The sequence below is a fragment of the Elgaria multicarinata genome, chromosome 4 (assembly GCF_023053635.1).
Source record: "Elgaria multicarinata webbii isolate HBS135686 ecotype San Diego chromosome 4, rElgMul1.1.pri, whole genome shotgun sequence".
Taxonomy (NCBI): domain Eukaryota; kingdom Metazoa; phylum Chordata; class Lepidosauria; order Squamata; family Anguidae; genus Elgaria; species Elgaria multicarinata.
The window spans coordinates 97,315,039-97,338,077 of record NC_086174.1 but is presented as its reverse complement, the minus strand read 5'-3'; the positions used below and the strand labels follow the sequence as shown (position 1 = coordinate 97,338,077).

Genomic DNA, 23,039 nt, shown 5'->3' with positions numbered 1-23,039 from the left:
GTAAGAAGCAGTCTTTATGCTTCTTGGTACAGTTGGATCTATGCCACCTTCGTTCCAGAGTCAAAGGAATAGGTAGTCAGTCATCCTGCATGCCCAAGTGTATAACACACTTAAGTCAGATCTCTCCTGTTTTGATTTTTACAATATCGTTCTTTTCTACTTTCTGCTGCATTCAGGTGGGGGAGAGTCTCTAGGCAAAAGATTCATTTTCATGTGGCAATAATTATCTTTCTCTCCCCTCATCCTTCACCCCACCCAATACTCAGTACTTTAGCAGATTCCTGGAGGGCTGTCCTTTATAGAAAAGAAGAGTTCCTTCTACACCGATGACTCCACAAAGCTTCAAATCCCCGATTCTTTTTGCCCCTCCCCCTTGTGAGAAAAGAATTCTTTAAATCCTAGAAAAGTGTGATACCAGTGAATAAATCTTTAATGGGGCAGAGGGGGGGGGGAGCTGTTGAAGCACAGAGATTGAAATCTTAACAATACAATCCTATGCATGTTTACTGAGAATGAAGTCCCATTAAATTCAATGGGACTTACTTCCAGGTAAGTGTCTATATGATTGCAGCCTAAAGATGCAAATTGTTTTCTACCTTTGGAAAGGATGTAATGTCACTGACACTGGTGTGATGCCTTTTATCTCAATGGTACTACTCGGGAGTGAGCAGTTTGGAAACTGAAAAAAACCAACACCTTGTATTTATCACAAGCAGTATATTCTAGCTTCACAATCACTATTGCTCTTGGTAAAACAACCTTTCCAATACTGGTGGCTGGAGATGCAAAAGACATCTTGAAAAAATATGTATCCATGCTTCATTCACTCACTGTCATTCCTGGGTACAGGGTAGGTCTTTCACAGTGCAATCCTATACATGCCTACTCAAAAGTAAGCCCAACTGAATTCAGTGGGACTTACACCCACGTAAATGTATAGCGAATTACTGCCTTAGCTGGGTCTAAGTTTTTAATGCTAGCAATTCTTGTTCCTGTCTTTCCCTAAACCTAGATGCGTTTTAGTGAGGAGTCACTGCTCTGTTGACAGAAATGAACATTATATGAGCATAAAGTGTAGAAAGTGAATGAGAATGCCTGGACTATTGGGGAGAGAAAAATCCTATTGGTGGTTGCTCTATGTTTTGAAACAATGATAACGTCCTTCCTTCCAGCTCTTAAGCTGCCTGTCACCCCAGCCAGTCAGTCATGAATTAATGTTGATAGATGAATCTTTATCTCGACACACTAAGCTCCGCACGGCTTGTACTGAAGCCCGATCCACAACCCAGTTTTGAGGCTTTGGACCGAAACTGATGTGAAGCCCATTGAAGTCCAATCGGGGCGATATTGACGATGGGGCACAGCCCTGAGCGGGACTTTGGCTTCAAACGAGTCGGTATTGCGGACATGGGCAGCTAACTTGCCACAAAACGACCCATCTTCTTGTGGTTGAACCAGGGTGCGAGCCTTCGGGCTCGGGACAGTCTCGCTCCCTTGAGCCAGACGTCGGCGGGTGCCAAGTCCCAATGACTAGTTTGGCTGGCGCGGATCGCTCTCCGACCTCCTCGGCACCTACGATCCGCTCCTTTCCTAGAGGAGGTTATTGGAAGAAAAGCCATCCAAAATGTCAGGCACGTCATTATAACCACGTTGCTTTTCTTTAAACGGAATATCTATATCTATAGCAATATATATATATATATATATATATATATATATATATATATATCCATATATATCCATCCATCCATCCAAGAGGCTGGCTGAGTAGGGCGATGGGACCGGTTGCATAAGAGAACCGGGAAAGGCTGTGGTAGCCTTAAGGCGAGAGGAGCTGTCTCGGTTTCTCGCACTTCATCTTGGCTGCGCGTCAGAAACCGTGCGGCAGTGCAGTAGAAGGGGAGCCCAGCGGCTAGGCGAGCGCCCGCCTCTCGCTCGGCGGCGGTTTCGCAAGCTCGGATTGCCTATTGATCTCTCTCTCTCTCTCTCTGTTTCTCTCTCTCTCTCCCCCCCTCCCTCTCCTTCTCCCCCCACCCCGCTCCTTCTGCCTGCCTCCTAGGTTCGCCCGGCTGGCCGTCGCGCCTGCATATGTGCGTGCGCGCGTGTGTTTGGATTTCTCAAGGATTCTTATCTCTCCCCCCCCTCCGCACCCCCACCCCCACGCGCCCCGACAGCCTCCCTCTCGCCCGACTACCATGGATGTCCCACCATCCCTTGCAGTTGAAGGTTGCTCCTTGGCGCAGTGAATGAAGATCATGCAGGGATTGCTAATGGCTTTGGGAAGCGGAGAGCCTCTCCCCTTGGTGTGACCATGCCGTGATCGCGTCTCAGGGCCAAAACAAAAACAAAAAACAACAACAACAACAAAATCCACCCCCCACCCCACCCCGCCGCACACTTCTACGGCTCCTCAGCTCTCTCTGGGTGGGTGTTTTTTTTTTTTTTTTTTAACCCGACCGGGGGTGGGGGACAAAGACAACAGCGACCCCGACGCTCGAGCACGGGGGCCAAGAGGAACAGCGGCGCGCGTACAGTGTGCGTACGAAACACCATGAAGATTATTTCCCCGATTCTAACTCATCCAGTCTTCAGAGGCACCATTCGGCTCCTGCTTTGCTTACTGTGGATTGGATATTCCCAAGGCACCACGCATGTGTTGAGATTCGGTAAGGCGCCTTTATTTATCCCTCCACCCCCCTTCTCTTTTCCTCCCTATCGTTTGTTGGCATCGTTATGTTTCCCTCGGATTGTGCCAGGGAAGGAGGGGGAGGTTGGGGGGCGGAGGGAGGCGGGAAAGGGGGGAGCTGGAGCTACTTCCGGGCCAACGTGGGCATCTTGTCTCCTCCCGGTTGCATGGAAGGCGCCAGCTCGAGCCTGTGCCTCCGTTTCCCGGCGGCGGCAAAGCGGCAGCGCGGCGGCTGCCGATCAAAACCTCCCGAGGAAACTGACTAGCGGCAGCGCCCGCCCAGGCGAGGCATGGCGGGTCGGGGCGGCGTTCTCTCCCCCCACCGCCGGCTGGCTTTGTGTTGTGTCTTTGGTGTAGCCGTCATGGTCGTGGGGGTGGGGGGGGTGGGGGGAGCCTCTCGGTTTGGAGAACTGTTGATTCGCCCACAGTTGGGCAGGGCCGCCCACGTCCCCCCGTGAGTCTGGCCCACTCAGACGCCGCGACAGAACCCAGCTGAACCGCAGCCCTGGGCCGAAGATCCCTCCGGCGCTGTTTTCCCTTCCACGTTTGTTTACCAGCACTTGAAGGACCTCCGATTTGCGACGGATCGGGCCGGTTGCGAGGAAACAAAACTAGGAAACGGCTCACAACCGGTGAACTGTGAGCTGCTAGCTGTGACACAGAGGGTGCGATCCACGCATCACTTCAGCCCGGGCGATGCGCTTTGGAAGTGGCGTGGCTGATGCCTACAGGTGCCATCCACGTCCCATACATCAATGGAATAACTCCCATTGAGAATGGTACTGGAATGCACCCCGTGGGGTTGATGCACCCCTCTTATGCGCGGGTACTTGGGCGGAAGGGATTTGTGGACCACATACTAAGGTTTCTGGTCTTTTAATAGCCTACTCTGGAGGTCAATGGGATTTCTTCGGAGTGAGTGAGTGAAGGATCGTGGCCAAAGAAACCGTAAGGGCTTCGAGGAGCGTGCTAGAGAGGACGATTGCGGGGCAATCGCTGACATTTCTCAGCTGACAGAATGGCCCTCCGACGATGTTTCTCTCCCTATAAAACTCCCCTCTAAAATGACCTTTAACAATCTGTGCGAACCCAAAGTCTGGCGAGCCAGTCCGTCAGGCTAAAAGAAGAAACAGCTGGAGAGGGTGCTCAAGGTCAGGGTTGCTCGAATCACAGGAAGCAAACTTGACCGAGGAAAGTTGTTCCAAAATGAGGCGAGAGTCCAAGCTGGGGAGATCGGCGGGAGGGAGCGGCAGGCGTAGATTGTGCATTGAAGTCAAGGGCAAAACTCCTGTTGATTGGTTTGGACGTTTCTACACCGCGGCGTTACCAGGCACTGGGGGGGGGGGGGGATGAATGATGCTGCGGAAAAGTTGTGCTGAAGGAGCGGCATCCTTAACTCCCAAGCCAGGCGAGCCCTCTCTTCTCCCGTCATCATTCAACAATGCGACCCGGATGGTCATTATGAGTGGCTCTGCATGTTTGTGCCCGAGACAGGCAGAAAGTCTTGTTAAAGTCGAGGGAAGAAACCACCGAGTTGGGACTGATCTGGTGTGTTGGATTCCTAGTTGCATTTTCTCTTCTCACCCGCCCCCCCACCACCACCCCCAGTCTAAGATTCGTGAGCCACGTTGCTCTTAGCAACCACCTTCAGGAATGCCGCCTCGCGCCTTTGAATAGAGCTCCAGATGGTCCTTGGAACACCTGTGTGTGCATGTGAGCACAGAGTGGTGGTGTTGATTTGCAAACCACCTGACATGCAGCCCATTGAAAGCAGCGGCGAGATAAATGTCGTTCTGTGACAGGAGCCAGATCTAATTTTTGTGACTGAGCCTTGGGATCCGCTGGGCTATGAAAGTCAATATGCCGCCACCTACACCTTTCCCCGAAGATGCTCTTTCAGGTTAATTAAAGATGCCTTATTCAGGAATTTCCCATCAGTGAGGGTTGGTTCTTGCAATGAAACATTGACTAGCACGCTGATGATCGATTTGATACTGAAAGTGACATCCTCTTCTTTCTATAGGCACTGGAACTCCGGACAGCTGTATAATGTGTATTTGTCTTCCCCCCCCCTTCCAAACTGACACGCTGATAGATGTGGCTTAAAACCATGTAATCCCATTGAGTTCAATGGGGCTTTAAACTCCGTTTTCAATCCCTTTGCTTCATTTTAACTGGATTGTGGAAGTGGCTAAAACGCTCACTTCCCAAACCATCTCTTGGCTTTTTTTTTTTTAAACCCACTCTGCTAGGGCTTAGTTGTTGTTGTTGTCGTCTTCTTCGGTGGCTGGTACTGAAGGTGGTGTGTAATGCAGACACCTAGTGTTCTCCCTCCCACCCCCTGCTGAGCAGATTAACTTTTCTTGGAGGGGAGGGAAGGCCAAGGCTGATATGCAATGCTGTGGGAGGCGGGCACTTTTGATTGTCAGCTGTGCCCATTGCCTCAAGTTGCCAGGGCATGTGTAAGGGCATTTGTCAAGGCATTCCTGTGTATGTATGCAGTTCCAGACAGGAATAACAGGAATAGGAGTCAGAAATAAAAAACAAACCAAACCAACTATGTTAAATAAATCAACAAAAGCTAGCCACTAAGAAGTCTGATCCTGTGGGAATAACTTGCTGAAATAGCAACATGTTCCTGAGAAGAAAGGGAATAGAACTGAGAAGATCCCCTAGCTGCTGATCAAGTGGCTTTCCTTCTCTCCCCCACCCTGAAACCACAAGAGCAATAGAGCAACAGTCAGCAGAACTCCTTCCCCATTGTTAGATCTGTTTGGATCTCGTCCTTGGGTGAAAAGAACATTGATCTAACACCATTTCCCTTCTGTAGGCATTCCCCTCCACACCCACTAGTCAGGGACTAATTGGTGTGTATCTTCCTATCTGTTTCCTTTTTTTCTTTCCCACTCTTCAACAACACTGAAATATCAAGTTATCAATCACTCATATACAACCGCAACTATGCTCTCTCTCTCTCTCTCTCTCTCTCTCTCTCTCTCTCTCTCTCTCTCTCACACACACACACACACACACACACACACACAGATCAAACTATGAAAGGCTGATGGTAGATAATAATAACATCTCCACAAGAGCCATTCAACTAATTTGGGCCCAGCAAGGCCTGTCTGGGTTGCTGCTTCCTGTTGCTGAATGCAACATAAAAAGAGTGACGCTTGTGGTGGGCAGTCAACATACACACACACACACACACACACACACACACACACCATCATCTGGTGGGCAGGGGGAGACATCAAGGCACAGCCCTGGTTTCTATCCGTGGACTCATGCATTTGAATTCTGGATTTTGCAATAAGGGGAGGGCCCAAGAACTGGTTTATTATTGCCCTTCCCCAATAGAACTAAGAAGAGCATTGCTACAGGTGAGGATTTCAAATTGGCCCTCCTGGTATCCAACAAACAAACAAACAAACAAACAAACGGAACATCTATCCCAGGTTCTTTTCTGCAGAGAGCAAGGCAGCCTTTCCACGCATGAATGTGTGCAGCCCAAAGAACTTCCATTTATTTTATAAATCCAGACTTGTTAATGTCTCTTCCACAACAATGTTTTAGTGGATATAATTGCTCTGTGTTGATTTATCCAAAAGTTACTCATGAGGCTTAGTGAGGAGTTCTTAATGAATGTATGTATGAATGCCACCATATCGTTTCAGTACCAAGGCCAGTTCCCAGAACTGCTGATGGCTTGGGTCTGCACTTTTTTCAGCATCTCAACACTATGGGAATATTGTTCAGTTGTTCCGCAGTTTTTTTAAAAAAAAGGTAATTCTGTATACATTATAGCAGTATTGATGTATTTTAGAGTCTTGAGTCTTATTTCTTATGGCCATAACACTTGATGTACTGGAACCATCAAACCCACACATATATTTATTTTCTTCCAGGTAAATGTGTGTAGACTCTGTCTGATTAGAAGGATCTGTGCATTTTAATGGGCTCTTAATGACAGATTTACACTTTGATCTTAAAAGCATTTCTTAAAACTAGGGCTGTCACCTGATAAAAAAAAGTCTTAGTCAATGAATCATATGAGTTTTATTCATCTATTTGCATATATTTGCATATAAGTAAAAGCAATAGTTATGAAGCAAATAGGAGACTGTCTTTGTTTTCAGATGTTAGACCTGTGTTGCAATAACCAACATCTTAGAAGAGGCATGCCATTCTATGTGTGAGACAGAAGTGCTGTACATAAATGGGGTCCCAACACCAAGAAGACCCCCTCTCTCTATAAGCCATTAGTAGTGACTAATGAATTAATCATGAGCCCTTATTTTGTCCTATTTTCCGAGAGTTATGTTTGTGTGAAGACTGGGTCCCTCCAACTAGATGTGTTAGATTCGTTTAGCATTTTTCATAGTTCAGAATACAGTAGTAGGTTCTTTGTCACATTGCCATATTTTGGTTGATTGTGAGGTGGCCATCCTATTTTTTTAAAAAATTAAATGACATACCAGGAGATCATCATGGTCATGCATGACATATCCTGTGTGATATGAGGTGACTATGATTGAGGAAATTGTGTCTGCCTTATCTTTGTATGCTTTTGTTAGTATATTATTAAATATTAAATGTGGCCTAAAGATCAGAGAAGTGTTTCAACTTTATATGCTATTGTATTGATTTTAATGTTTTATGTAAATGTTTTAGCAATAATTATGTATTTTAATTGTATTTTAATGTATATCATAAATTTTAATGTATTTAATATAAACCACTTAGATTTTTTTAAATATGATCAGTGGCACATACATCTATTAAATAAATAAATAAAAACTTTAATTTTAAGAACATAACCTCTTTTCTCAGAAAGACCTTTGAGGTTCAAGTAAGACCTCAGATGTGGCCTTTGAGGATTCAATTAGTTGCAATTAATATAATTCAAATGATAATTATTGTTGAATGTAAAGTATATTTAAGACCCGAATATGTACTTTGCTGGCAATTTTCTCCACACTTAAACTACAAGCCTCAAAAACATTTTTTCCCCCTGCCATAATCACCACTGTCTTCAGTGGGGACAAAAATGGTAGAGGAGATGATGGTATGTAGAGTGCAGCTGTAGCAGGTTGCATCTCCTCTAAATTTTGCCTTATTCCTCATCATCTTTTTCTTAGTAGTAATTTAAAAAACACCTTAAAGGGCATTGAATGGCATCATAGGGAAAGTTGAGTTGCTACTTTTCAAGGCCATTGTTCTAGTAGAAAAGAGGCAAAAGGGGCCCTCTCTCATATATAGTTTTTTCAAGGTCTTCAGATGTCTGTGTCTATCAAGAATGTGTTTTACTGAACTCTAATGTAGCAGGTCTCGTGAGTCAAATTTCTATCTGATGACTCTTCCTGAAAAATAATGATATCTCCATAATCCTATTGAGCAAGGAAGGAAATAACAAAGGAAGGTAGTCAATTGACATGTTTGCTTATGATTGCTTATTGCTCATGTGGCCTTTCAAGGGTAGGCAGTTTCTGGCTGCATGTCTGCAGGAATGGCAGTCTGTGTTTGGAGTAAGAAGGGACTAGAGATTTGAAGGCCCAGAAAAAACAACGGGGAAATCTTTTTGGGGAAACCCCATTTTTTCTAAGGACAAAAAGATCCCTGGCCAGAGTGGGAGATGTTTGTTTAAAAAAATAAAAGAACTAGATATTTTTTTATTCGTCCTCCATATTCCCCCTACCAAGACATCACATCTCTATGAAGAACTTCCATCTTCATGTTTCAGGCAGTTATTCTTTAAGAGCACCCACATCCCTGGCTATTATGAATTAAAACAAGTACCGTATTTCTTCGATTGTAAGACGCCATCAATTGTAAGACGCACACTAATTTTAGTACCACCAACAGAAAAAAAAAACACATTGAGACACACCCTCGATTCTAAGATGCACCCCATTTTTAGAGATGTTTATATGGGGAAAAAGTGCGTCTTAGAATAGAAGAAATAGGGTAACACAAGCAAATGTTCTTAAATCTACATTGCTTTTTTGTAATTTAATCTTGGATACATCTTCTCCAACCCTTGCCACTCCTGCTATGTTAAGATAGTGTCCCTAAATATGAGAGCTGCTGAGATGTTTGTGTGATTCTTTTAACACATTCCCACAATCCTTCCATCCACTTTGGCCTGTTAGCTGGAAGGCTATAAAGTATCTCAGCTGCTAAGACCTTCAGAGTGTCCTCTGGCCTTTGAAGGGACAGAACACAGAAGAAGACAAACACAATGAATAAAGAATGAGATTTAATTCCTATCACAGTTGTAGTGGCTGTAGTAAAGACGGCAAGCTGTAGGTGTTAAATTTGTCCATTGCCGTCCTTGGGTCGGATAAAAGGAATCAGAATTGAAGATGGTTATGCAGGCAGCCAGAATGAAAAAATCTCACCTTTTATTCCAAGTCTCAGTGATGGGTAGTAAAACACAGCGAGAGCTTTTGTATGGAATGGTCCACTAATGCTCTTGCTAATGGAGATTTAATGATATAGTATTGACTGCTGGATGATTGTTTTTGCAAAGCCATTATTACAGTAACAGGGGGCAGAAAAGGAGGACATTGGGACCATCCATGTCATTCCCAGGGTCTCTTTCTGTTCCCGAGTGGTGTCTTTTACTTGAATGTGCCCACAGCAGGCAACTTGAGTCACATTTCTTTCCAACTGATTACTCTCTTTCTTGAAAATGATTCTTCGCTGTTCTTGCAGTCAGTCCTCCAAGTAGGAAAGTAAAGTCAAACTGAATTATGCATTAACACATTGAACTTGGAGAAATCACCCCTACCTCCTCCTTGTCTTTCTGCAGGTGCTTAAACTCTGCCTGAGGGTATTTGTATGGCAGAGAGTAACTCTGGCTTTGATTTCAGAGTAATGTGAAAGAGCTGCTTAGTTGTGCAGCCTCTGTGGTGCTGAGGATGAGGGTATTTCCCCCCCTCCACCCTGTTTGTTTGTTTATCAGAAGCCAGGGGAAATTTCACTTGCTAAGGGCAAGAGGCGTTCCATGTGCATTGACGAGGTATTTAAACTCACTTTCAACAGCCACAGTCAAAATAAGAATTTTAAAAAAATCTTCGGAGGAAAGCGAAGGTTAAGAGACTCTTGAAGCAAGGAAGGGGGTGAGGAGCATTGTTATTGACTGGTCCAGATTAAAGAGCAGAGAGGAAGATTTCAATTTGATAACGTCACAGCCCTTCCTGTTTTTCTTTGCCGCTTGTGCCGACAATTTTGTAAGGTAATTAAATTGGCTGATTGAAGTCACAGTGGTCATGGGGCGATAAAGACCATTTGGATTTAATGGAATTTAAAAACAACAGTGAGCGGCACACAACTCTTACCGAACAAGAATTTTAATGATCCATTCAGGGTGCTGACTAAATAGAATGTCCTGGAACAGGTTTAATTGAAAGGGCAAACCCGATTAGGTGTATGCAGTCTTTATGGCTGCAGATAGGGGAATTAAAATTATCCTTTTTAAAAGACTCATTAATGCATTATCAAGATTTAAGGCAGGTCAAATAAATTCTCTTCCATGGAGTAATCTGTGGAGTATCCCCACTCCATACTGAAAGCCAAGTAAACTTGTGAAAGGATGTCCTATTGATCAGAAATATAGCCTAGTGGTTTTTTGGTGTGTGTGTGTGTGTGTGTGTGTGTGTGTGTGTGTGTATTACTGGCAACATTTGGTTTCTGGAAGCCATGGAGACTTCAATTAACACTATCAATATAAATGTGAGTGATGATGAGTAATGTACTTTCTGCTCCTGAAGATAAGGAATTCGAGAATAGATTTTATTTGTGGATTCTAGGCTTGAAAGATTTCCCATTTAACCCTCTGCTTTAGTTCCCTGAAACTGCTCCACCACACACAGCTTAAACAGCCTTGTTTTTCTCTCTCTTAGGTTTAATCTTTCTTCTCCTTTTAATATCTGACAATGAAAATATTGTTGGATGCCCAGTCAAAAACAAAAATAAAATAAACTGGACTGTCTGCTGTTTGCATTCTCTTTGATTTCAAGTCTGCGTGCAATCTCATTAGAGAAGTGGTGCTGTCACATATGTTGGGAGATTAGAGGAAATGCCATGCATAACATTATGTAGTCACACTTCCATATCTGGGGGATGAAAAGGCCAGCATTTTAAAGTGGGGTCATCAGTCTGTGCTTTCCTAAATTTATGCTCCTCTGTTTGGTACTTCATTATATCACCATCATCCTAATGTAACTGTATTGACATATATGGAACTAAGTGATGGTGGAATGATGTATTTGTGCCATAATTCTTGTGATATAGAAATTATTATTCCCCTTAATACAGCTATGCAATCCAATATTTTCTGCGCAGTATGTGGTATCAGAAGAGTGACTCTACATGCTTCTAGAAGAATTACATAAGGAAAATCACCAAATGTCTTTTGTTAGATTGGAAGTGTGTTTCTAAGTTATACGGAAGTTAGCAAAGAAATCTTCCTAATCTAAGGTTTAGAAAATAAATAAAAATAAATACTGCATAGCTGAGATATTTGCCTAATTGGTTCTGGTTTGCTAACCCTTTTATTCTTGCTGGAAGCATCTAATTTTCAAGTGTAGCCCGACACTCTTCTAGTTTTGCTTAGAAGTGCTTCATTTTTTTTAGTGATTTTAATAGAAGGCATCACCTTATTTGCTTTGTGTTTCTCGTTATTTGGACTCCAGTGATATAAAAGTTTGCTTAGCAGAGACAACAAGGAACAATTTATTGCTGTTATTATTATTGATCTATACAGAACCTACAAATGCACTTTACAAAAGATGAAAGCTCCTGCATTCAGCCTAAAAGGCAAGACTCAAAAGTAGAAGGAGTAAAGTAGAATGATATGAGGCTGTGCTGGTAAATGTTCACATGGTTAAGAGATAGAATTTAAAACTAAAACAAGAAGCATTCACAGAGACAAGTCATTGCTTGATGGTAGTCTAGATCTGAGCCAACGCTCAGGAGGCTTTTTGTGAAAGCTTTTATTTCAGGGCTCTGTCTGAATAGGGGTGAAAATGTTCATCATGCTGGGACAGGGGGAAGGACAATCCTCCCTGCATTCTCAGAGAACTGGATGGCACTTTCTGTCTTGCCATATTGCACTGTGATGGCAGCTGTGAAAGCTCTGCAGCACAGAAAAACAGAGCACCACTTCATTCGCTTCGCAGTGTAATGGCACATTCTCTCCTCTGTTTCACAGTGTGGGCAATATGAGGGCTTCATTGGTCCTCAGTGAACTCTCCAGGTTGCCAGAACTGTTAGCTACATGGTGCCATGTCCTAATCCTAAGAACATAAGGGGGGGCATGCTGGATCAGACCAAGGGTCCATCTAGTCTAGCATACTGTTCACACAGTGGCCAAACAGCTGTTGACCAGGAATCCACAAGCAGGACACAAATGCAATAGCACTCTCCCATCCATGTTCTCCAGCAACTGCTGTGCATAGGCACGCTGCCTCTAATACTGAAGGTAATATATGGCCCTCAGGACTGGTACCCATTGATAGCCTTCTCTTCCAGGAATTTGTTTAACCACTTTTTAAAGCCACCCACGTTGGTGGCCATCACTACAATTTGTGGTAGCAAATTTCATCGTTCAATTATGTGCTGCATGAAGAATCATGCTCACCACATGGTCTCTTATTGGTTGGACTCAACCAGTGAGAGAGACAAAGGAAGAAAATAATGGCACTAGAGTGAAAAGAAAACAGTAGTTGTGGTGATCCAAGAACAGATTTAAAAAAAGTACCTTTGATGGTCCCCACTACAGGAGGTATTTTACAAGCAAACATTCAGTGCAGCACTATATCAGGTCATGAACTGATGTGCACGCACATGTCAACTAGCCATAGCCATTGTCCCTCAGAATTCTATACCTAAGGCATCAACAACTCAAGGAAGGAAGTTTTTCAGAGATGCTTCTCTGGTATACTGCTTTGACTGATGATGTAACTTTAGACAAAACAAAACATTAAACATACCATGGAGATGGAATATGTGCTCCCCTGAATTGGAGAGAAAATATACCTCATCCCAAAACTATTTTCTTATCTTAACTGGACCATAACTTTATCAAGATTCTTAATTATACCTAGAAAAGAAAGTACTATGAGCCAGAAGAGATTAATCATCTGCCAATGGAAAAGAAGAGATAATCTCTAGTGCTGGAAAATAGAAAAAGGTTTTTATTTTTTGCTACATATATCTTCAATCTTTAAAAATTGTATTGTTGTAAAATCCTCTGCCATTCATCTGCAGTCCCCGTGCATATTGAAATATGCATGGGGGCAAAATTGAGTCTGTTTTCCTTCCTCTGCTACATGCACCAGCCTGCTGCAGGAAGCGGGATCTCTGTGTACCTTCCATATACTCGGCTTGCCCCACCATGATCCTAATCCATATTGAGCGGGGCCATGCTGGCTATTTGCAACAGAAGAATTCTTTCCTTTGCAAATACCCAGCTTGGTGCATGTGTGTGCAGGCAATTTGGATCATGGTCATATCAGGGACAAAGCCTTTCCCCATGCCATGGTCCCAATCCTGCTCTAGTGGTGAGGGCTGAAGATCAGTGGTGGAGCACATGCATACAGAAGTTCCCCAGTTCAATCCCCAGGTAGGGCTAGGAAAGAATTCTACATGAAACCCTTGAAATCTGCTACCAAGTCAGTGTAGACAATACTGGGCTAGATGAAGCAATGCTCTGCCTCAGTGCAAAGCAATTTCCTATGTTCCTTTAAACAACAGCAACAGCAACAACAATATCAGACATGCAAAGGTTAAAGAGGTGAGTAATTTATTCTTATTCTGTTTTGTTAAATTCACAATAAAAAAAGCAGTGAATAATGTGCTTTCTAGCTCTTAGTATTGCTGTTGCTTCTAGTCCTTTTGTTTATAATCAACTCCATGTATCTGCCAGCCTTTCTGTAACTCAGGAGTATTTGCAAAGCAGGACAACATAGCTGAATGGGGGAAAGCAGGGCTTGAATCTCTGCACTGACCATGAATTGTGAATAGGTTCAGGTGAGTGGATCAGAGATGGAAATTGGATCTAAGTCGTACTTGGGTACTTCGCTGGGGTCTGTGCAGTGCCTGTGAGTCTATTCATTTTGACATAGCTAATTTATGCACTGTAGTTTGCTAAACAAAAGCAAATAGCCACAAGGCATTTTAATCCAAGCAAATCCCTAACCAAACAGAACATTCTGAGGCCTTCTCTTGTGATAAATTTAAATGTCTTAATGCATACAAGGAAAACCTTAGGAAAGCCATGTGTATGAGTCAATCTCTCTCTCTCTCTCTCTCTCTCTCTCTCTCTCTCTCTCTCTCTCTCTCTCTCATTACTCTGTCCAGAACTAGAGTGCACTGAACAATTTAAAAACCTGTAATAAATATGAGAAAATAGCTTTTCAATCCACTTTTGCATTCTTTCTCTCTCTCTCTCTCTCTTTCTCTCTCTCTCTCTCATACACACACATACACACACGAGAGAGAGAGAGAGAGAGAGAGAGAGAGAGAGAGAGAGAGAGAGAGAGAATGCAAAAGTGGATTGAAAAGAATTATTGGAAGCTATTTTCTCATATTTATTACAGGTTTTTAAATTGTTCAGTGCACTCTAATTCTGGACAGAGTAATGTGAACAAAGATATTAGAGATGAATGTCTTAGAGCAGAGTTGATGGAAGTAGATCAGGGTTTAGTGGTAGATCTCTGGGTGATTTGCAGTAGACCTGTAAAAGTTTGTGACTCCCAATTGTTGAACAATAAAATTACCCTCCAACCTCCTAAATTAGGCTGCTGGAATAAGGGAAGATTGGAAAACCAGGACTGGACTCTTGAGTGAAAGGACTGTGAGCTCAGTTCATTTCTGGTATTGAAAACAAGTTCCTAGTCTCAGGATGTGCTCAGAGGCACCCTGATCTTTAATTCCGAGTTCTGTACCTGGCTGTGGTTGTTGGTCCTGGGTAGATTGAACAAACACAATACATTGAACAACCCAATATCTGCACATCCTTGACTTAGATAGCAATATCACCCATACCAACCTGCTTGCGCTCTGAGGTAATTGGCTAAAGTTCTTCTTGTGTGCATGCCTTTATGCACAATCAGATTAGCAGGCACAAAGGATAGGACTTTTTTGTGGTGGCACCACACCTGGGCTAGATCTACGCTACTGCTTTATAGAGGTATTGAAGTGTACTGACAACTGTTAGGCACAGGACACATTCCATATACTGCTTTCATAGTATTATATCCTGCTTTTTATTCCACATTCATAATAATTTGACAGAAGGTGTAGATCTGGCCTTACAAAACTCATTATTAGCTTGGGTTGGCCAGGCCCTTTCTCTGCAGTCTTTTAGAAGAGCTTTAATTAGACATTTATTTTCAGTGGTATTCTCTGAAGGGTTTTATAGGACTGCTCAAGGAAAGTTGTTTCAGTGTATGATTGATTTTAACGTTTGTATTTGGTTTTAGTCTTGTTTACTTTTACTAATTATTAAGTTAATTGGTTTTTAATTATATATTATTGATAGTTTATAAATTTTGTAAGCTGCTTGGAGTGGGCTCTTTCCTTCTAGAGGTGGACTATAAGCACTTTTAGACAAATAAATGAAATAAATAACATGGAATCATTGCCATCTGTTTCCACTCTTCCTTGCAATCTACAATATTCCCTGTAGATAAAAATCATATGCACTTACTTGTGCCTAAATCCTATTGAAATCAGTGGTGTGTTTTTTTTAATTAATTTTTTAATTTTTTAAATTATTATTATTCCTGAGTAAACATGGATAGAATTTGGCTGGAAGTCCTAAGGTTAATGGGGTTTTCTTGTCATCAAACATGTAAATTAGTCTTTGCATCAACATGTAGAGTACAGCCTGTAATCTCAGTCTAGGGCAACCTGATGCCCTCCAGATGTTTTGGATTTCAACTCCCATCAGTTCCAACCAGCATGGCCAATGGTCAGGAATATAGTCCAAAACATTTGTAAAGCACCAAGTTCAGTAAGGCTGAACTAGGGCATTCTGACATGGGATTCAACACACAGAAGTAGAGGGGCAAAGAGAGAGAAAAGAAGAGAAGAGAGCTCTTCTAACAGGTTTTCACATTCTGTGAATTATACATGCATCCCTTTGCATGTGAATTGGCTCCCGGTTGACATGAGTATTTCTCCTACACACAATCTGTGCAAAAATCCCATCAGAGTACACACCGACCACTGATTTGGAATACTTTGTCTGATGACTTTCACAGAAACGTAGAAGTAATTTTGAAAGTGATGCCTTCTGCTTTTAGGAATTACATGATTTGCTGGGAAATGGACACCAGGCTTCTGACAATAACTCATATGCAATTAGTTTTTTTTTGTTTTTTGTTTTTTGTGGTGCTGGCAACTGAGAGCCAAATGAGACTTGATGTTATACCTGTCATTAGGAGGCCTGTCAGGATACATTTATTTTTTAAAAACAACAACAACAAATTAATGGCAGGAATGGTTGTTGGACCTTGTTTTCATGAAAATCACAGTACGGTGGGTGAAGGGTTTTAACCCTATTCTCCCCTGCCAAGATCCCAGCAGAAATCACTCCCCCTTATCACTATTAACACCACTGACAGGCTTCCTAATGATGCATTTAGTGTCATGTCTCATTTTCATTAGCACTAAAGATTCCCAGAAATTTTATCACGAAGGAGACTCCGTATTTTTTAAAATAAACTGCTATAATATATTATGATTTGCTCCACAGTGCAGGAAATGGTTATGTGTATTTTGCAACACATCCTCAAAGAAGAATTCAAAACCATAGATCAGAATATTAAAGAATTGCCATGTTCTTTACCAAAAGTCAAATTCTCCCTTTTAAGAGATTATTGATTCTCTTAAAATTAAAGCAATTTCTAATGGAATTATTTTATTTCTGCTTCTAGCAGCTTTTGGGTGTTTTAGCTGCAGGATGAATGCTTAATTTGCTCTCATAAACATTCTGCTCATCTCAGCAGCTGAAAGTCAGTCATATATTTCACCTGGAGTCCTTCAGAAATGCTAAGAATAGGCTCAAGTTTTACATAAATAATTCATTCTATTCATTGCACATTACAGCATTTACGACTCAGCACCTTGAGAAAGCTAATTTGCAGCATTATTACTTCTTTGATTTTGATCTGGTTTACAATATTGAAAACCTTTCCAGAAGTGATTCATCATCTGTGGTGGGTGATGGGAATGTCTTTTCTCTGTCTTGTGTGGTATGAGATGGAAATGAAGATCCTCCTAGATTGACCATATAGATAATCCTTTCTATGAAGGCATCTTCTGTTTGTAGGGTTGTCTATTCCAATTCCAGTTTTTAAGATTAAAAAAAAACCCTATGAGAAAGGAGAACAATGGTATTGATGTAGCCCATCAACAGCACTAGCATCTTGAATTTGGCTCTGCAGTGAATAGGTAACCATTGCAGCTCCTTCAGAATCAGTGTAATATGAACCCATCTGGCTGTACAAGTTGAAATTATGGGTGCTACATTTTGCACTAGTTGAAGCTTCCAGGTTGTCTTCAGGGGAAGTCCTACATAATAACACATTACAGTATTTCATTCAGGAAATCAAGAGACTAGAGAGCTTCCAGTAAAACCGGAAAAAAATCAAAACTACAAGGATTATAATAAACTCAGAGATACCAATACATTATGTATACAAAGTCCTTTTCATGAAAATATGCATGAAATATGTATAATGGCCATCTAATTCAGAGCTTTACTATTCCAGTGAATTCCCCTCCCCCAATGAATTGTCTTTACTCTTAACCTCCCATGTCCTGTTATAACTTCTTTTCGCTGATAGTGGCCCTTTCCACACCTAAGGATTATCCCAGGAAAATGGAGGGATCATCCCCCGCCTGCTCCCAGGATCCCCTGTGTGTTATTTGCATGCACAGGGATGATCCCAGGAAAAAAGGCAGGTGTAGAAACAGCCAGTATTAAAATATGTTGCCTGTTGAATTCAGATGTGATCTGAGATTTAGATATATGCACTGCCCTAAGAGTCGGAAACGACTGAACGAATAAACAACACAAAAAACAACAGCACAGTTTATATCTCCTGTGGCTAAATCCATCCTGCATATTATCTGCAAAGAATCAGGCAATGGGCACAATCTATCAAGAACAAAGCTCCAAAAGGAAGAAGTACTTGATAGATTTCACCAAACACATTCTGAATTGACTGGGGGAATTAGAAATGGCATCCAGGACAATGAACTACATTAAGAATTATTTTCAGTATGTATTTTTCATTAGTCTTCTACTGGCTCAGGAGTAGTGCTTGTAACTTTAACTGAATTGCATTATATGATTATACAGATACAGCATACACATAATCTTTCACAATGAAAAGAACAGCAGGAAAAAATATATTTATTAGTAATATAGTTTTTATTCTCAGATACCAACAGTTTCTCCATTCTTTGTAGTGAACTTATCTGCCCACTCATTCAGTCTGCAAACTGTGCGAAAGATTAAAAAAAAAAACCTCACAAAGTTTTTTTTTAAAAAAAAAGCATTAAAAAGACATTAAAGCATCTGTCTTAAACATCTTAAGGCAAGAGAAAATCACATTTAAAGATCAAACTAACATTATCTAGCCACATCAAGACATTAGCTTGAGCGTTGTCCAGTAGTGACCTTTTGTATCTAGACACTCAAGTTTTACAGTTTAATGTGAATCTCCAGGGTCTGGTGACTTCATGCCAGGCCTGTAATTTTACTCAAAGGCTTTAGGGCTTAGGGTAAAAAAGAAGAAAAAGAAAAAGAAAGGAAAAAAGGAAAGAAAGGAGAAAAGTCTTAAGTGTTTCAAATGGCTTCATTTTTATTCCTTTCTGGAACCAGCACCGTTCTTTCATTGTTCCCAGTGACAGGCAACCATAAAATTAAAATTAAAAGCTACCTCTAACATCCGTAATGTGAGAGGAATTCCAGCAGTCTATTCACCTGGTTGTAAAAAAGAAAAAAGGTCGCAGGGCAGGTTCAATAAGTACTTTCAGTAGATTCCTTTCCACTGGCAGTCCAAGTCATGTTTGGCCGAAAATCAAAATGCATGCCCAAGGTGCTAAAAACGACACAACACAACAAACGAAATAATTGACCATTTCCTTCCCCGTAAGGATGCCCAAATCCTCACCCAGCTTAACGGTACCCTACCCACTTTCTTCTTCTCTCATACTAGGGGTGGTCTACTTTCACACACGTTCACTGAAATAACATGTGGGGTGTGGGGTTTGTGGACAGGCCCCGAGATCTTTTGCTGCCTGAATTAAAGGACAAGATGGTGCCTCTGGCCCCATTCTGCCTACAAAAGTCAACCAAGCGGTCAGTGGAATTTTACTTCAACACTGGTGATTAAACAGGTCCTCCAATGCACCTGAGGGCAGCAGGCTGTTTTATGAGGTGCAGGGCAAGACATGCTTGGCATCACCTTGCCGCCACTCCTCACCCCCCAGCATCTGCTACTTGACGCAGCTGCCTCACTCCACTTAATAGTAGGTCCCACCTGATTGGGGTGCCACGTGGGCAGGCTTCAGCCCTGCTGCCTACCATGGCCATCCTCCCAGCAGCCGTCACCCAGGCTGGAAATGCTTCCTGCCATTGGTGCTTTCAGACAGCCCAATCGGGGGCCCTCCTCACCTAGAGGAGCAATTCATGGGTATGTCAAGACACATGGAAAGCCTTTTCCATGAATGATGGGGGAGTGTTTCCAACCCAGATGATGATGGCTGGGGTGTAGCCATGGTGTGCAACAGTGGCAGGGGGTGAGGTGGTCCATGTAACCCTTTCATTCTTTACCTGAATTTGTTCAATGCATTGGGTAATATTCCCAAGAAGATCCCTTGTGTTTGATCTCCAAGTAGGGTGGGGGGAAATCCCTATCTGAAACCCTAGAGAGCTGCTGCCGGTCTGTGTATGCCAAAGCTGGACAACTTGTGCCTCTCCAAATGCTGTTGGAGTGCTGCTCCCATCAGCCCTGGTTAGCACAGGCAGTGGTGAGGGCTGATGGGAGTTGCAGTCCAGGAACAACTAGAAGACCACAGGTTGTCCAACCTGGCATAGACGGGACTGTGTTAGATGGATCAATGGCAGCTTCCCATGCAGAGTTTCAGCAGGGAACTCACCGGTTTGAACTATGGCCACTTCTGTTACCTGTCACATTTGTCTGGGAGATTTGGTAATGATAGACTTTTCTCTGACTGAATGGTACTCACATTGCATTTTCATGAGAGAAGAAAGGAACCAAAAATAATGTGCAACTGACTCACAAGGGCCAGTCCAAGACGTTGAACTGCTTGATGTGGAGCACCAAATGGTGTGTGTATGTGCATTCCCTGTGTCTGAAGGGAAACATGAAATGCCTCCCCCACCCCCACCTCAATGCTAGGCTCAGCACCTTGGAAAAGTCTTATTGCACCATTCAGATGGCAACTGCCACCTCCATCTATCTCTTTAAATACTGTTGCCCGAAGCAGCCCATTTCACTTCGCTGCAAAGTAGGACCACCCTTGGAGCTCTCACATACAATCAATACATGCTAGCATGTACTGTGGAAAGTTGGACCTTCTGTTAAAGGAAGAAAAAGGGTGGCTCTGAAATGAGTTACAATACTTCCCTCACTTCTTTGCTGCCCTCTTTAGACTGGTGTTTCCCCTTCTCCACATTGGCAGGGCTGAACAATTAATCATTTAATTGTGCAATGACATTAATTACTGATTTTGCATATGGATTGATCAGATTTTGAATCAAAGATGTTTCATGTAAAGGCTTTTGTTTTACTGCTGCTGCAAGCAGCAGGAACTCCATATCCATGCAGGGAGTGTGTTTACCTAACTGTTGTTTATGTGTCTCAGTTATTTACTCTAATGATACTGGGGTGGGGGTGGGGCTCCCAGTAAATAATTTCCAGACGTGCTGAAAATATAGAAATGGCAATATGTGTTTGTATTGGGTTTTGAAGTGGCTTATGAGCAGGATAATCAGAAAAACAACAAACAAACAAACAGTTAACCTGTTGACTGAGACAAAGTTAGGTCCTATTCTCCTCAGTGGTAGCTGTCAAGGTCCATTTGCAAGAAATGTTCTAGCTGTCTGTCTAGCCGACAAAAAAAGGATGACAACTCCTTACAAGTCCCATAGCTCCATGAGGTAGAGCACATGTTTTGCACGCAGAAGGTCCCAGGTTCAATCCTCGGCTTCTCCAGGTAGGGCAAGGAAAGAAATCCTGCTTGAAAAACCCATGGAGCCATGGCTGCCAGTCAGTGTTGACAATACTGGGCTAGAGACTAGAGGCAGCTTCAGGATAAGGCAGCTTTCTATATTCCTATGGCAATATTTCCCAAGAGCATCACTGTGGACAGAATGGCTTTGAGCCCATCTCCTGTTTCCCACTGCAACACCTGCAGGCTGCTGAAGAGATGATCCTGAAAGTTGGGGATCCCTAAGTTAGCATGATGGCCAACTGGAACAGGAAATTGGTGAGAATAAGGGACCCCTTCACAAGAGGGTTGAAGACTGTTTATCCCTCCCCCTACAAAGCAATTAGCTACTCCTAGAGTCTTTCTCCTCCTTCTCCAGTGTTTTCACTGCTATGTGTCCTTCCTCTACTTCTCTCTGATGGGTTCTCCTCCTTCTCTCCTCCTTCCCTCACCCCTCCTCAGCATGCTTGGTTGCTTCTAAAGTAGAAATGTGCCCTAGCCATGCTGGGAGCTTTAGTAGAAGACATCTGAAAGGCACCAGGTTGGGGCACCAGGTAGGGTATCTCTTCCAGTGAGAACAGGGAGAGTGAAGGGGCTGCCAGCTGAGAGGCTGCCCCATCTGCTGCTTTCTGAGCAGGTGAGTTAGGAAGCTGCAGCAGCCTGGCCAAAAACAGCATGGCAATGACTGTTTTTGAGTTGGCAACACTCCCTCCACTAAATGGAGAGGCACCCTAGAGACCTGCACATCATTGCAGTGGCCCTTGGGGCCACTCTCCATGTACCACTGTGGCTCAGATGTTGTGCAAACCCTTTTCACATGCCAATTTCTCCCAGACTGGCAGGTTCCTGGTGCATGTGTGTGTAAATGAATGGCTAAATATTAATTAGGAGGGACTCAATTGTACGTGGAGGACTTATGTTGGGCAGGACTTACTTTCTGGTTATTTCCAGCCCTATGTGATCAGCTTGAAAAAACTCAGGACATCTCAATAAAAGTCAGCAAAAGTGGTTGATTTGCCAGAGTTGTAAAATGCAAAAATAAGAAATGTGAACATCTGAGGAAGGTTTGATGGTTTGGTGTAACATTCAGACCAAATGGACTTTGGAATGAAGAAAACAAAATATGGGTGTGGTCATCACACAATCGCATGGCCATAGCTCAGGGTGATAGAGCACATACTTTACATGCAGAAGGTCCCAGGTTTGATCCCTGGCTTCTTTAGGGAGGGCGAGGGAAGGAATCCTACCTGAAATCCCAGAGAGCTGCTGCCAGTCAGTGTTGACAATGCCAGGCTCAATGAACCAATGGTCTGACTCCGTATAAGGCAGCTTCCTATGTTCCTAAGTGGGGAGTGTGGCTCTTTCATGCAATTGCATGAGGCATCCCTTTTCTATTTACATGGGTGCTCGTGGCTGGCCCAAAACATTTTGGTCCTTGAGGTAGAAAGTCAATCCTCTTCCATCCGCATGGAAAAGGTTACTTTTTTCTTTCTTATACTTCTTAAAACCATAAAATATAACAGCATAATAAGAGAAAACACAATACAAAACATTTTAAAATTTAAAACAAGTTAAAACTAGAGTAAAAAAAAACCAAAAAAGGTAAAAGCCAGCAGCAGTGCAAGAGTCTTAAAACACTGTAACACATTAACACACACACACACATACACACACACACCCCTAAAAGACTAAAACGCTTGGTAAAATAAGGGGGGATAAAGTCTTCACCTGGCTCTGAAAAGACTATAATGTAGGCACACGGCAAACCTCTCTGAGGAAGGCATCCTACAATTGGGATGCCACTACTGAAAAGTTCTTATAACTATAAGGCGACAATCTATAAGGCGGTTAACTTTTGTAAACCGCCCAGAGAGCTTCAGCTATGGGGCAGTATATAAATGTAATAAATCATCATCATCATCATCATCATCATCATCATCATCATCATCATCCCATAGCTAATTACATGGGCACAAACCCAATTTAATTCAATGGAATTTACTTCTGATTAGATGTGTATAAGATTGCACTTTAAATAACTTAGAATTTGTCGCCAGTTGATTATGTACACACTTCTGTGTTTAAGGCAGTT

General features: G+C 42.7%; 1 protein-coding gene across 1 annotated transcript in view; it reads left to right on the top strand.

Annotated features, from left to right (window-relative positions):
- Positions 1-2,376: 2,376 nt before the first annotated feature.
- The window catches only part of GRIK2 (glutamate ionotropic receptor kainate type subunit 2), a 531,656-nt gene continuing 510,993 nt past the window's right edge, over positions 2,377-23,039 (top strand). Inside the window, exon 1 of the mRNA XM_063124850.1 lies at positions 2,377-2,666. Within this exon, the coding sequence (XP_062980920.1) occupies positions 2,552-2,666 (115 nt within the window). The 5' untranslated portion in view covers positions 2,377-2,551. The remainder of the gene's footprint in view (positions 2,667-23,039) is intronic.